Raw genomic sequence first — 15,220 nt, 5'->3', positions numbered from 1 at the left:
TAGGGAGCATATGAACCACAAGTGGTTTCCAGGCCAGTGACCGGAGAGCACTGCTGTATAGTATTTCTCTCTGAGCCTATAGGTCTAAAGCAGACATTATTATTATTATTATTATTATTATTATTATTATTATTATTATTATTATTATTATTATTATTATTATTAGTAACACCAGTGGGGAAATTCATATCAGAGAGATTTATACCTAACTATTAAATAGCGACATTAATGACAAAAGAGAATTATTTGCAACGAGAGACCTACATTTGAAGGTTTCAATCGCAATAACAGATGCTTCCTGGGAGTTATATGAAAGAAAATTTGCAAAGCAAGCTTAGATATTTGATACATGAAAATTCCCGCAGTCCATCACAGCTCTCCGATTACCTCGCAACCTTTGCGGTTTATGAGGAAGATTGATGACGAGGCAACCTGCTGATTACAATTATCCAAAGAAAAAGCAAATTATTCTGCAATTCCCTGGATAGGGAACATTTTTAATTCATTTGGTTTTCTATGCAAGCTCCAAATGACTTGTGTGAGGGGAATGGGGGACTGTGTCTATATTGACTTTCCCATTAATGTGCGGTGACTCAATTAGGCGATTAACTGGTCGAACAACACTGATCATTGAAGAAACGTTTTTGTCGAGTGTTAATTTTATTATGTGTTTTTTGCCTGAATATATGCTCTTATTATTTGAGTTTTTCTAGAGATTTCATTGTAATTATTTATTGATGAGTTTCCTTCCAACTGCAAGTGCTCTGTATTACAGATGAGCACAAAAGTTGGATGCAGCCCTAGTGAGTCTGGGAAAACATGGATACAGCCATAGAGTATTAAGCTGGAGAAAGGGTGTACATTTTTCTGCCCCAAACATAGTACTTATTTAGTAAAAATGTCTACAAAGACTGGTTCCAGCGCCATGGTGTTGATGACAAAGGACCCTTTTCTCCCAAAAGGTGCACTATTGATATGAATGACTCATAATAGTTGATGGACTTGGGATACGGATTTACATCTGCAATACTTCTGTTCTATAAAAGGAGCAAAACAGTAAATAGCAGGAACCCCTTGAGGATAATGGTGTTTTTTTTAGATTTATATCATGGTATCTGCCATTTTAGTTGATTTTAGTTGTTAACAGAGCTTATAGTGTAATTTGAACTCCCACCTATTCTTCAAAATGGACATTAAGAGATTCCAGAGCATTTCATGATTGCCCTTGCGGCACAGTTGTGCTTTTTTTGAGGAGCGATGAATAGAAATCCTGTCTGGGGACATTGCTAATAATGAGGAAGGCTGGAAATATGAAAGGATTTTCGTTGCAGACCTGGGGCACAGCCACACCAATTTGTCTCGTTGTTTCAGATTTTCTTTGCTCTAACCAGGTACCCGGCGCATTTTAAAAGACACAACCGGTAAAAATTTACTCTCAAACGGATGGTACTAACAAAACATGGCTGCATTCTTCTAAAAACAGCCCCACTTGTGTCTCCAGTTCAGGTGTTGATTTTGCAGTTAAGCTCTATTCACTTCAATGGAACTGACTTGCAAAACCACACCCAAACTGAAGACAAGAGTAGGGCTGTTTCTAGAAGAAAGCAGTCATGTATTTCCACTCCTGGATATCCCCTTCAGACTTCTCCCTTAAGCTTACCCTCATATCTTAACTAGAGATGAGCTAACCGGGTTCGGGTTCGAGTCAATCCGAGCCCGAACGTTCGGCATTTGATTAGCTGGGGCTGCTGAACTTGGATAAAGCTCTAAGGTTGTCTGGAAAACATGGATACAGCCAATGACTATATCCATGTTTTCCACATAGCCTTAGGGCTTTATTCAAGTTCAGCAGCCACCGCTAATCAAATGCCGATCGTTCGACTCGAATACAGTTGGCTCATCTTTAATCTTAACCAGTCTAGGCAAATAAAGTATATTAAGAGTATAGATCTATTTCATTTGTCATATTTCTACATTGCTGCTCGCTTCAGAAACCTACAGAGAACCCAGGTAGTATTTACTTTTGTCATTGTAATGAGTAGTTAGGTTAGGAAGCTGAATGGAATAAGTAGAAGCTCCTTTAAGATGCTAAAAAGGGCATGGAACTGGGAGGTCTTCTTGTGAAATGATCAATCATATGGCTACATAAGACTTGCATTATCCTCTCTTGTATTCAATATCTGTCTGTTCTAGACACTTACCAAATCAATTACATTATGCAACATGCAAATTTAATAAGAGCGCAGTAAGTTCAAAGCCGATCATTGCCGCTTTGCTATAACCCCCGGCTGAACATTGGTGTGTTCCAATTAGTCTCTACACTACTTTCTACATCTCCGAGAAGAGAGGAACAGTTCAAATGAGCTACCTCTACAGGGAGTATGCAAAACGCACCGAAGAACGTTTTAAACCACATCCTTGTCTTAACAACCTCCAGATGGACTTAAAATGAACCTTGGTTTAGTTCAATTGGCTTTTATTGTAACTAAGGTTGTGAAGCTCTAATTCACCAAAAGAACTAATTAGAAAACATAAGAAGTTCTATTAAAATAAAGCATCAGGGGGATGAACATTACAACTGAATGGAAGAAAAATATAAAGCAGAGAATGCACCGATCAGCCATAACATTAAAACCTTCTGCCTTGTATAGGTCTTCTTCATGGTGCCGAAACTGCTGCTGGAGAGGATGATGGCAGGGGGACACTGAGGGGCACAGGGCACTGGAGAGACACTGAGCATCCCCCTGCCATCATCCTCTCCAGCAGCCACAGCCCGCACAGCTCTGGGAGTCAGGTCGTGATATCACCATGTTATCCAGGAAGTGAAGCATTTCCCGTAATAAGTGTATTTCTATAGCTTTTGGGGGGCAATAAAATACTTAAATAAATAAAAATGTTCACCAGACTTCTCCTTTAAAAGCCGGAATGGGGAACCTGTAGCTCTCCAGCTGCTGCAAAACTACAATTCCCATCATGGCATGGATGGATATTGTAGTTTAACTTGGTGCCTGAGCTATCCCATGATAAGATGCCTTTGTTAGTGGTTTTAAACTTATGGCTGATCAATGTACACATACAGCTATACACGTTATTTTCCTATAAAATGGTCATAAAGATGCCAAAGAGATAAATGTACTAGTGTATAATCTTAGGGTATAGATAAACAGTCAATGACCCCTAAATGGTGCTATAAAAATTCTACCAGTACATATCCTGGATGTCCTTGAGTTGTCCTTTCCTAGATGGTTGATAAGGATGCCATCCAGCTATTTTTCTGTCAGGGGTTGTCACTCAGTTTACCCTGATTCTTGAGCACAGCAAAAACTATGCACACTCAGCATATACAGTGTCACATAGTCCCTATACTTCTGTATTATGGGGCCATAGGGACTCTAAGGGCTGTTGTATATTTACACATGCAAAACTTCTAGGGGACAATATATCCATGATGTAGTGTAGCAAACTACTTTTTATTTGCTTAATCACAGATTCATAGGAAATTAATCAAAATAAATAAATAGGACACCCCTCCATACAAAGTCAGAAATACAGTTCATATAAGTCACTGGCACAGAATTTTGTATCTATAAAGGACACATGTCCCACCGTTGCACATGAATACATCCGCAGCCCCCATGTGATTGCATAGTTGAGTGGTTTAGTTAGTGATACCGCCGAGTGTTATATTTTCTGGTGAGGTTTTGATTTTCGAATGAAATGGCTCTCCCAGTAGAAAGCTCTGCACAATATAAAGGCATAGGATAAGTACAGTATGTAAATCATTTATTTATGAATATGTTTAAATCCATATAATGTATTAAATCCATTTCATTATATAAAGCTGAATAATTTATTAGATTTAGCTGAAGATTTAAAGGGCGCTGCTGTACTGTGGGCATGGCTGCAGTGTGGACGTGGATGACACCTCTGCTGGTTTACATTGTGGATATGTGCTGTGGAGTGAGTTTATTTTCCTATAGACCGTATAAGTAGTGATTCTCTATGGCACCCTGTCTTTTGTTGGGGCCTTAAAGCTTTAGGGCTACCTGAGGATTGCAGATTTGTACCCTGCTTTTAAGGGGCTACCAGGAGCAGAAAAAGTCTTACGAGTTCTGCTCCCTGGCCCTTACATCCACACTTCGCTCATATTAGAAGTTTACCTTCGGACATGATAGGTGGGTGGGTGTATGCATGCAGGAGAAACCACATCCGCATGCAATATCCAGTGACTGCACAATGTCGCCCCAACATAGAACCTCTATTGGACATCGCATGCAATCGTAGTTTTGTCCGCAGGTGGTGCTCATGACATGCACCTGCCCTCCTCTTAATGGTTTCACGTTTGAAAGGAGATTACAAATTGTTACATGTATACAACCTACACCATAATAAAAATAAAGCATATTTAGCTCCCCTTCAATCCTGGCTGCTGCTCTGACTGCTTCCGGTCCCCTCTGCTTCCTGTGACACATCAACCCCACTGGAACTGCCTGCTCAGTCAGTCACTGCCCATCCTTGGTCACCACTGTGGTCAGTGATTGGCTGAGCAGGCATTTCCTACAGGGTCAATTCATCTTAAGAACTGGGGGTAGCGGGGCGTGGTTTTAGCTGCTAGAGTGGCAGCAGCATTAGGGCAGGCATGTATGCTTTATTTTTTTTTTAGAACCTGCTTTTAATTTTCCGTATTTCTGAGGTTGTAAAATTCTATTTAAACTGGCTAAATATATAACTGTTGGTCAAACCTCTTCAACAGTACCAGCCAACAATGCGATGTGTAAGGCCTTATTCACACACCCCGTAAAGTTGTCTGTAATTGTGGATCCGTATTCACATCCGTATTCAACTTAGTCCACATTGATTTATATTGGGCTATTGACAAAGTATGTGTTAATTTTTATACATAATCAATTCCATAAAAAAAAAGGACATGTCCTAGTGCGGATTGTGATTGCGGTACAGATTACCAATAGGAGTCTATGGGATCCGTATTGTTTATGGACGTCACGGGTGTCACATCCGTGACGTCCCCAAAAAACACGGATCAAATCTATGCAAACTACTACTATTCACATTTTATGGAAATGGATGCAAATTCGGATTACTTTTTACGGATCATGGAGAAAAAATAGCTGGAGGTTTTGCGACTTAAAAAATCACTGAATGTGTGAATGAGGCCTAAGTGGACGTCTCTACTCTACCCCCAATGGCATTTGAATTTTGACCCTTTTCAGAGAGATAAGCCGCCACCAGAGATGTTTGGCAGCATTTTATTCCCCTCTTCAGACCTCACAGCAAGCTTGTACGAGTACGGCTGGTTAGAGATAGCGGTCTTTCTCCAGCATTCTGAAGTGTATGGCTAGCTTTAGTCTTCTGTATGGTTAACAGTGTATGTGTATAAATGAAAGTTAAACCATCTTTATCTGCCATAGTATGTACTCGGAATCCCTGCAGAGTGAACAGAAGATGAAGGATGCACTGATCTCGGCACAATAGTTGTGTTGTGTTTGGTTGGTCTTATTCCAGAGTCGCTTCCCGGCGTCTGGTGTCCATTACCTGCACGGCGCAGTGTTCAACCAGCATGCCAGGGAGACTGGCTGGAAAGACAAGCTGATAAAACCCATTACATGTCCAGGCAGCCTGCCGTTCACATTTTAAACTTGTTGAGCAACAAAGCCAATTACATAGAGAGAGGAGCAGATTCTAGGGACCACTGCCATATTCCGTAAGTAATACTATTTTCATAGGTTTCAATCTGCCTCTTCCAATTTGCGCTACATTTATAGCATAACAAAGCTAGAATTCGGAATGCAAGGCAATGGATTGTATTTGTGGCAAATGGCGTCCCTTCTCGGTGAAGCTGTCATGCTCACATGTCCCCTATTACATTAGTGTTCTCATAAGTGGATGGGGAATTGTGAACATAAGAGTCAGTGTCTGCTTTTAAAATCTCATTATATCTAACAAGGACTTGAATTTACCTATTATTATGTGAGACATTGACTTACAAAGTACTTTGACACATGAGACTTGTTCTGTTTATAAGACCGAGCATTGCCGATCCCTCATGCACAATGCAAATGCCGCTAAACCTTTGTAAAGTGGTTTGTCTCCTCAATTGGATTATATTTCGGAGGAGGATAATTTACTACATCTGATGCAATGAAAGAATTGCTTTTTGTTGCTTAGGGCTAGCTGAGTGATAAATGCAGCCTGGGTGTGGTGCATTGGGCCATTCGTGATATTGAGATGTGCTGCAGAATATTACAGGGGTTGCTCTTTGTTTTTCCAGAAACCTTTCTGTCCACAGGCTGTGTCTGGTATTGCTACCCAGCCTTATTGAAGACGAAAGAGATTTATAACTCCTACATTCTCCCTTAGTTTTTCCCTTTACTTCTACGGTCGCCCTTCTTTTTCATGCATTTGTATCACTTCAGCTGTGAAGGAGTCAATTTGTAACGATAGTGAAGCCGACATTTGCACTTGGGAGAGGTGTGACCTAAATCTGGATGTTCCAACCTTTAGGGCTCAGAGACATGTATGTGACCCTATATAATAAATGGGCTTATTGGCCAGTCATGTGCAAGGTATAGGGAAAGAATGTTCTCAAATGGAGAAAATACAGTCACAGGAAGGAAGGGCAGGAGAAACTGAGCAGATTGATGTATGGTTTTATGGAATAGATTGAGTGTAACTTCATGTAATTGTCTGATGATCCAAGGCTTATGGTGGTTTTACACGGAACGATTTATCATTCAAATTTGCACGATAACGATCAAATTCGAACAATAATTGACGTGTAAACGCATCGAACGATCAAGCGACGAGCGAGAAATCGTTCATTTTGTTCTCAAATCGTTGTTGATCGTCCGCAAAAAAATCGCAGATCGTTCCGTGTAAACGCTCTTTCAACGATTTCACCTATGTGTGATAGGCTTAAGCAATCGCAAAACGATCGCATAACTATTTTTCCACATAATGTATCGTTCCGTCTAAACGCTGATCGTTATAAAAAAAACATTGTGTATTCAAAATCGTTAATCGTGCGATCGGGCGAATTATCGCTCCGTGTAAAACCACCAAAAGTAAGAAGTGGGTGGTCCTGTTTAGTAATTGACAGCTCTGTTAATTTGCTTACACCAATTAATTTAAAACAGTTTTTCCCCCTCCAGAGTACTTCTATAAGCAATTTTTAGGAGAGATTATGGTACGTCTTCAGTGTTGATGAGGCATCATACATATTTGGTTATTCTATTAAGTGAGCCATTGCACATGTACACCAGAATAAGTTGGTGTTTGTGCTTATGTTCATATAAACTAATGTAGCTTTAAATAAGTTATTCAATTTCCAGAACATTATGTTTTTGTATGATTCAACCATGGAAGTACCAGCTATTCAGAAAAGTCTCTTAAGTCGAGTGATATTTGTAAAAGCCGGACTTGATGATTATAAATAAATGCATATGAGAGCTAGAAATAAGTGTTGGTCTTCTCTGGTTACTGTCAGCTACTGTAGTGCTGTAAGTGTACTCGCTCTGTGATACAATTAGCAGTCCTTGGCTCAATACACCTGTCATCTCACGTTGACATTCCGGTGCGCTGTGCAGTCATCCATAGTCTCACAGTCACCTAGCGCCTGGAGTCAAATCACATCGCCAAATCTCAGCTCCTACAAAGTTTGTTTTCTTGGAGAATTTCTCGTCATGTAGGCAGGTAGGAGGCAGAATAATCCACCAAGATGGATGTTAAAAGGGGTTATTTGAATTCCATTTCTTTCCCAGTTCCTTTCAACTCTCTGGAGAACACGGAGATGTATGTGCAAAAACAAATGGAGCCCTCTTAGTCCATTAAACCTACATAGACCACCAATGGACTATACATAACTGAAAGAATAATAGCGCTCATAGTCTGCAATTCTAGGCCTGACAATAAGACCTAAGCCTAGGATGGTTCACTTGGAGGGGGCTCTCCTGTCTTATAGAGCTTAAAAAAAATAAATCTATATATACATACGCACACGTGCCTTGGATTACGAGCATAATTCGTTCCGGGGCCATGCTTGTAATCTAAATCCACTCTTACACCAAAGCAAATTTTCCCATAAGAAATCACTGAAATGCAGAAAATTGGTTCCACACCCCAAAAATAGTGATTTTATATTCAGAATAACATGTAAAACAAATGAAACAAACATTTAAAAACAGCTAAATGTGTCATATTATAAGTTACTGTATAGTATAACAATCAGCATGTGGTGTATAATGTATAGTAAGTGCATAACCCTGAAAAAGAGCCGCAATTTGTAGATACAGGATGGAGCTGCAGATCCCCATAATGCAGTAGCGTAGTACAACAGGCTACAACAGAGAAGCAGGGCTGCTGTCAGAGGTCTGTGTGGACTAGCAGAGACTGCAGGGAGCATGAAGGGATGAGCAGGGCAGATGTAGGCACATACTGTACATGCAGCATTCTCTGTCCAGGCAGAGAGAGGTTACAGCTATGGAGAGATTACCTCCACAGTACTGTCCCCTGATGCAAGCCCCAGCCTGAAGTGGATCTGCTATGATTTAGAAGGTAAGGGAGACTTCCTGGGTCAAAGTACAGTGCTGTAGACCACGCTATGCAGACTCTGCCCCTCCTCCACTTGCACTCCCACCCAGTACAGGAAGCTCTTAAACCAAAACAATACTCTTAAACCAAGTCACAATTTTGAAAAACTGAGCTCTTAAGCCAAAATGCTCTTAAACCAAGTTACTCTTAAACCAAGGTACTACTGTGTGTGTGTGTATTTTTTTCTACTTTCTTGTACTTTGTGTGTAGATTTTATAGTAATATATTATAATGACTTTATTTTCACAAAAAAGTGATTATACCTTGCTGTGCAGACATGATACGTGATGGTGTGCCCAACCTAATCGCCTTTTTTCCCTCATGTTTATTTTTTTTTTTTTCCCTGTACATCTACAAATAGCTGATATGAAGGACATTGGGTCATAAACACTCATGTATAACCAGTAAAAATATTTGCAACAAATTGCATAGTTATCCGCTTTGTACAGTGAATCTCTACATTGGCCCAGAGGGCTTACATTCAGTTATCTGACACGTTTCTACTCTGTAAGCAGTTTTTTTTGTTTTTTTTTTACGGTCTTAAATGCATATTAGACCTATACCATGCATGTCAATAAGTGATTCCATTTAATAATTTTCCTGCATGTTAGTTTAGAGAAATCTGTGCTATGTGAATTGTTGAACACCTGTTGAAAATAACCGATTGTAGCACCACTTTGGGAAATGTTGCAGTTTAAACATGTTCTTACAGCGATTTTAAAATAAAATAACAAAAAAGCCGATATATGAGCTATATTATGTGTGACTTGAAAGTTTATATCTTCTAGCGTAATAAAAAAGAGAAAATATAGTATTTTTAGCACCACCTTAGGTAGAAATACCATTGTCAATCTTCAGTTTCTATTTATTTTTCAATTTGTATTGTAAATTAGAATAAATATCAAAAAAGCATAAATTTCCTGTGCAAGACGTCCAAAGCTTATAGGTTTTCAGTATCCACCAAAATGGATGACCTTGTTCGTTCAATGGATTTTTCCATCAGGCCTCAGGGTCCCTTTAGTAACTCTCTTAAGCGAATCTGTTTCTTCCCATAGAAATTTCTTGTCAACCACTAATCATAGTTTCTCTTTCCACCTCAATAGATTTATTTTCTCTATCGTGAGTTAAAGTAAATATCCCCTATTTTCCCCTTAACCAAGGTCTCCAATTAAACTGGCCATTCAGAGCTGTACAAAGGTAGATGTATTGAAGGTATTACTTTCATTGCAGGAAAAGAATTTAAAAACCAGTGGCCGTTTTTATAAGATAGACTTTGTTCCGATAAAATGTTACCCCCTGGTGGGTCATTTCTCTTTCTCACCGGTTGTAAGGATTGAAAGATCTTGTACACTGCTGCTTAAATAAGCAGACGCCGTTCGGCAAGAAGGAATCATATTATTTTCTCAAAGGAGAGTAAGTGGTCCAGTGCACTAAGATTGCTTTAAATAAAATTTCAGCTGTCCCACTTTGCTGTTCAGCAAATGATACATTCTATCAATCATCCAACATTTTTTTTTTCTATTTAACCCAACTGGTGGCCAGCTATTTTTGTGAGTGTCTTTTTTTTAATTTTCCCTTTTAATTAAATTTTTAATTTTTTAGATTATTGTTTTAGATGGTTATATATCAGTATTTTTTACTTAAATTTTATATACTGTGAAGCAGTAGTTAACACAAATCATAGTTATTTATGACACCCCCACCATTCACTTTAACAAAGGAAGTAAAACTGATAAGCTGATCAATGTGCCCCTTTATTTTTACTCATGTTAATGATGCCAAGTATGCATCTTTAGGCTGGGTTCACACTCAGTATATTTCAGGCAGTATTTGGTCCTCATGTCAGGTCCTCATGGCAACCAAACCATCCCATTGAATTGAATAGGAAGGTATCTGCAGTAGATTTGGCTGCGCACTTTCACCGTAAAATCGTCTGCGGATACGCTATGTGTGGACCTGGCCTTGAAAAAAATATATTCAAGTAATTTTTTTTTTCTTTTAACTTCTGGGAAAGCTAGGTGACAATCGGTATAGCTATTGTCCATCTAGTTTATAAGAAATTCACTAGAGACAACCAGTTTTAAGGTGCCGAGGTCCCCATACATTTTACACTGATTTCAAATGATTTTGCCTTTAGTATAAACTGTATGGGGGCCTCCAGGAACTTCAGATGATGATGGTGGTGATGATGGTCGGGTGTAAAAAAAAAAAAAAAAAAAAACTTCCACTGCTTTACTCCTTTGTTCTAGTAGATATAAGCTGCTACTGTGGCTTACTTGTGCCCTTCCTGTCGAACGCAGAATCACTTGTCTGTGCTATGTTCATGTGTAGGAACGATGGGAGAGATAACTGTCAACTAAACGATTGTTTAGCCAACAGTTATTGAAGGTGTATACCTTTTAAAACCTGTTGTCAGGGTCTGGCTTTAGAACCTTCAGCAATCTGTTATCTGGGAAACTTGCAGCTGGCCATTCACGTTGAAAAGGTTACCAATGAACAGGGTCTATCATATCAACATGAGTTGTTCTTTGTTGCGGTGTTCCCATGTCTCATAGAGGAGGTGTCAGACCGAGCACCCCTGTATTAGCAGTCAATATGCTCTAATAGGGAATCCATAGAGGTCACCATGGATTGGGCTGATGATTTTCTTCCTTTTTGCTTTAAAGTAGTAAAGACCACATTTCTGAGTAGAGTTGTGAAATAACATAAACATAAAAATAAGTATAATAACCTGAAGATAAAAAAAGGAAATGAACGCATCTACATCATCGGGTCTAAATGGAAATTCTGGAGTGTCTGAAAATGGCTTCTAAACAATTATCTTTGAGAATTCAGGATTTTTGCCACTGAACCAACCCAAAATATCCAAGATGTTCTTATACATAATAGATAGCATAATACATAACACATACAGACTGAAATTCTGCACTTTCTCCCAAAATTAATACATTATTAAGGCAGCTGAGGCTGCATTGTCAAGTCCAAAAGTTGCAAAACAGAACATCTTGCTTTTAATGATTGCCAAAATCTCAGTCACGATTCCCAACCTCGCTTCATGTAATGGTAAATGCTGCTGTGCCCACAATGGTGTTTTTGTTGAATAACTGTTCTAAATCAGCTTTTAAGAATGAAAGTTCTGCTAGTCCTGTAAGGTTCACCACGATTTCCTCCTGACTAAAATAGTTTTGCAACATTTTTGGGCTTGCTGAGAATACCAGGAAGAAGGAAGGAAGGAAAATTCAAGGTCTTTTTTTTTTTTTTTTTTTTTTTTTTTTTTTTTTTACCACGTAAGTGAATAAGACATCTTCTCCGATGGCTAAAGGCTTCTTTGGATCTTCACAAAATATATTTTAATTTTAATTTGTCAATATTTACTTTTTTTCCTGTCAGTATTCCGTGATTTGACCAATGTCCCGATGGTGGAAAACTTTCAAGTGATTATGGCATGAGTTCTATTGTCAGGACATTCATCTAGTTATAGGGTCAAATTTTTTTTTTAGGGGGGGACAAGTTCCTCCTCCCCTTTAGTATTGAGACCAGTGGACCACTAGGGTCAAAGAAATTTGTCACCCCTAGATAGGTGAATATAAATTAAAACATACTTTTTGCAAATAGTTATAGGCCCTATATCTCTTTACAGTACTAGCTAAGCTAGGCTTACTCCACTAGGCTTGGCCATTGACTTGTCAGCCAGCTGCCTTTGTGCTGCTTCTCCGGGTGCCTGGAAAATATGGATAGAGTCCTGGGAAACTTCTCTATTTCATGGATCTACCTTTTCCAGGCACCTGGAGAAGAGTTCAAAGACAGCTGGTCGACAAACCACCAACTGAGCCTAGCAAAGTGTTTGGCTAGTACTGTAAATTCCCCAATTTGCACATCCTTCAATAGATCCACATCTAGGCCTTCATTTAATCCATTGGTCCTGAGTCTGTAGAAAGCTTCCAACACCAGATAATGCATGATAGTTCCTATACAGGAGGGCTCCCAACCACATAACTCAGGAGTCCAATCAGGTTTTTCCCAGCCTACGAGAATGATTCCCCCATGGCAGCCTGAATTTAAGAATTGTTTTTAGCTTGGGTTTAAATCAAGGTGAATTTAAGCATTCTAGATTTCTATATTAACATGTTTCGGTCTGGCTGCCTTATATATCAAGGCAGTCTCTTGATATAGTAGGTCAATAGTATATTTTTGTTAAAGTCAATTTAAACCCACTGTTATGTCAAATAGAAATGTATAAGCATATAAGCATAATAATTCTTATGGCTGTTTTAACATTTTTTTCTTTCTCTTTTTTTTTTTTTTTTCCAGGCCACACAGAAAAACAATCCTGCACTGGATCCCATTATTCACGGACTCAAGGGTGTTGTCCATCATGGTAAGTTGTTGTCTTTATGTTATTGAAGTTTCATTTTATGTCTTTGTACATGTAAAGTAAGTGTGAAACATTGTGCAGTCTTGAGTTGATTTACGACTACAGCAAAAATCAAGTTTGATTTGGTCATTAATCGGCTTATTAGAAGATCATTCAGGAGATGAGGGGATAAGGGCTGAAGACTGGTCAGGCTGCTTTTCACAGACTTCACCGTGAACATTTGTATTTGGAAACAGAGGTTGCAGATGAGAGACTAACCTAATTTTTTTTTAGAGCCGTACAAAGTAAAAGTAGAGGTTAGTACCCTGCAAGAGGCATCGGTTTAAGTAGATGACAAAAAAAAAAATCTTTAAAAAGGCTCTGAAGGCACTGACACGCTTATTGTATATGCTTTTGTTTTTAGAGAAGGTTAACATTTTCTCACTCTTTCAGACTGTTTTTCAAGTTATTTGTGCATTCACACTTTTTTTTTTTTTTTTTTTGTTATCCAAGTTAAATTATTAAAGAAAACAATTTTGAGTCATTAATTCATGCTTGCTGCTTAGTTTTTGGTAAATGACAGGCATTTTTTAATGTTTTCTAATTGCCGGTGAATCACGTCTTATCCTAATAACTTCAACTTTTAATATAAAAACATTCATATAAACAAGTTCCTAGCAACTTAATTAATAATAACAACATGCAGCCTGATTATAATAATAATATAAAATTACTTCAGAAATCACAGAATTTAAATCATTTCTTAACAAAACAGTACGTGTTTGGCTTTTAGATTGAGTCAGTGCGGAGCATCTCGGTTAACGTGTACAAAGTTGCTGGAGATGGTAGTTAGGATTAGAAAGTTTAGTTTCTTCTCAAAAAAATGGCATCACTTTTGTCTATGGGCTGTGTTTTATATTACACCACAGTCTTGTTTGCTGCATGGCTGTGATCTGCAATGTTAAACTCTTGCCATGGACACCAATGACACACTATTTTTGTTAGTTTTTATATATATATATATATATATATATATATATATATATATATATATATATATATATATATATATATATATAATAATGTGTGTGTGTACTTTAGATTCCATCTAGAAGTCTATTCTTCAGCCACTATAAAATTAAAGCTACACCATGGTTTGAAACATGACATTCAGGGCATTTTAACATCTGTAGCTTCTTAACAATTGGAAGGCTACTAGTGTGGGTTTTTTAAAGGTTGGTGAGAATCTCTTTTAGAATTCCCACCCTGTATGCCCTACAAACAGTGGTTTGGTGGTTTGAGCATCAAACTCAAAGTTCAAAGAAAGTAGTTTGGGGGCAGATAACCACAAAATCCTTCTATTCCAGGTCAAGTTTTTTATATAGTTTGATTTTTTTTTTCTTATTTGCCATAAAGAATGAAATCTAGATTTTTTTTTACTTTCTTACTGCATTTTTTACTTTGGCCACTAAGCCAACACAAATAGTTCCTATTATTCCTGTTCTATAGAAGTCTCCTCCTTATAACAGAACCTTCCCCCCACGTTCTGCATAGATCAGCGCATGCCTAGAAACCTCTGCCATAGAAATTAGTAGTGGGAATTTTGGACTCTTGTAGTGCAGAATATTTTCAGTTACTGCCCTTTGCAGGGTATGTTCTGCTTACAGGGTTTGGTGGGAATGCTCCACTGATGGAATTAGTTCAAGCCTGAATTAGTTCAAGCCTGAATTGTGGAAGTGTTTTTTTGTTTTTTTTAAAATATATTTTCACTGAAAAGGTTTTGCTGTAAAGGAAAAAAAACAGAAGAGCTGCAATGTAGATCTATTGATCCTATTCATACATAAAACTGGAAGTGCTACATCCCTTATAAAATGACCCCTCTCATATATGCGCCTTGCAGAGGCACACCGGCCATTATTTGATTAGCTAGGATCAAGCCCATATTTTACCTGAAAATGGATTTGTGCTAACAGTAAGCAATTTGTTTCTTTTCAGTCACGGCTCTGGGATACATAAGTTATAAATCATTACAAGTTACTATACATCATCCATATTAGCACCGCGGCACAGAGTGCTGATGTTTCCGTCCTGCTATTTATCTTGTGTATGTTCTGAAAATTCTCCTCTTAGAATATTTTGTTCCTCCATAAATTATTTGTCTTGGTGTTGCGGTGATAATCATAAATCAGGGCCATCCATTTGTGGAAATCATTTTAAGTTTGCAGAACATTATTTGACTAGATTTCTATCTCTCGATTA

At 38.2% G+C, this 15,220-nt stretch overlaps 1 protein-coding gene across 3 annotated transcripts in view; it reads left to right on the top strand.

The window, feature by feature from the left end:
* PTPRG (protein tyrosine phosphatase receptor type G) overlaps positions 1 to 15,220 on the top strand; it is a 403,269-nt gene that overhangs the window by 242,485 nt on the left and 145,564 nt on the right. For all 3 annotated transcript variants that reach the window (XM_069966943.1, XM_069966945.1, XM_069966944.1), the window contains exon 6: positions 12,919 to 12,985. In XM_069966943.1, coding sequence (XP_069823044.1) covers positions 12,919 to 12,985 — 67 coding nt within the window. The remainder of the gene's footprint in view (positions 1 to 12,918; positions 12,986 to 15,220) is intronic.

The sequence above is a fragment of the Dendropsophus ebraccatus genome, chromosome 4 (assembly GCF_027789765.1).
Source record: "Dendropsophus ebraccatus isolate aDenEbr1 chromosome 4, aDenEbr1.pat, whole genome shotgun sequence".
Taxonomy (NCBI): Eukaryota; Metazoa; Chordata; class Amphibia; order Anura; family Hylidae; genus Dendropsophus; species Dendropsophus ebraccatus.
Note: the sequence above shows the minus strand (reverse complement) of the source record. Positions and strands in the feature narration are given on the sequence as shown.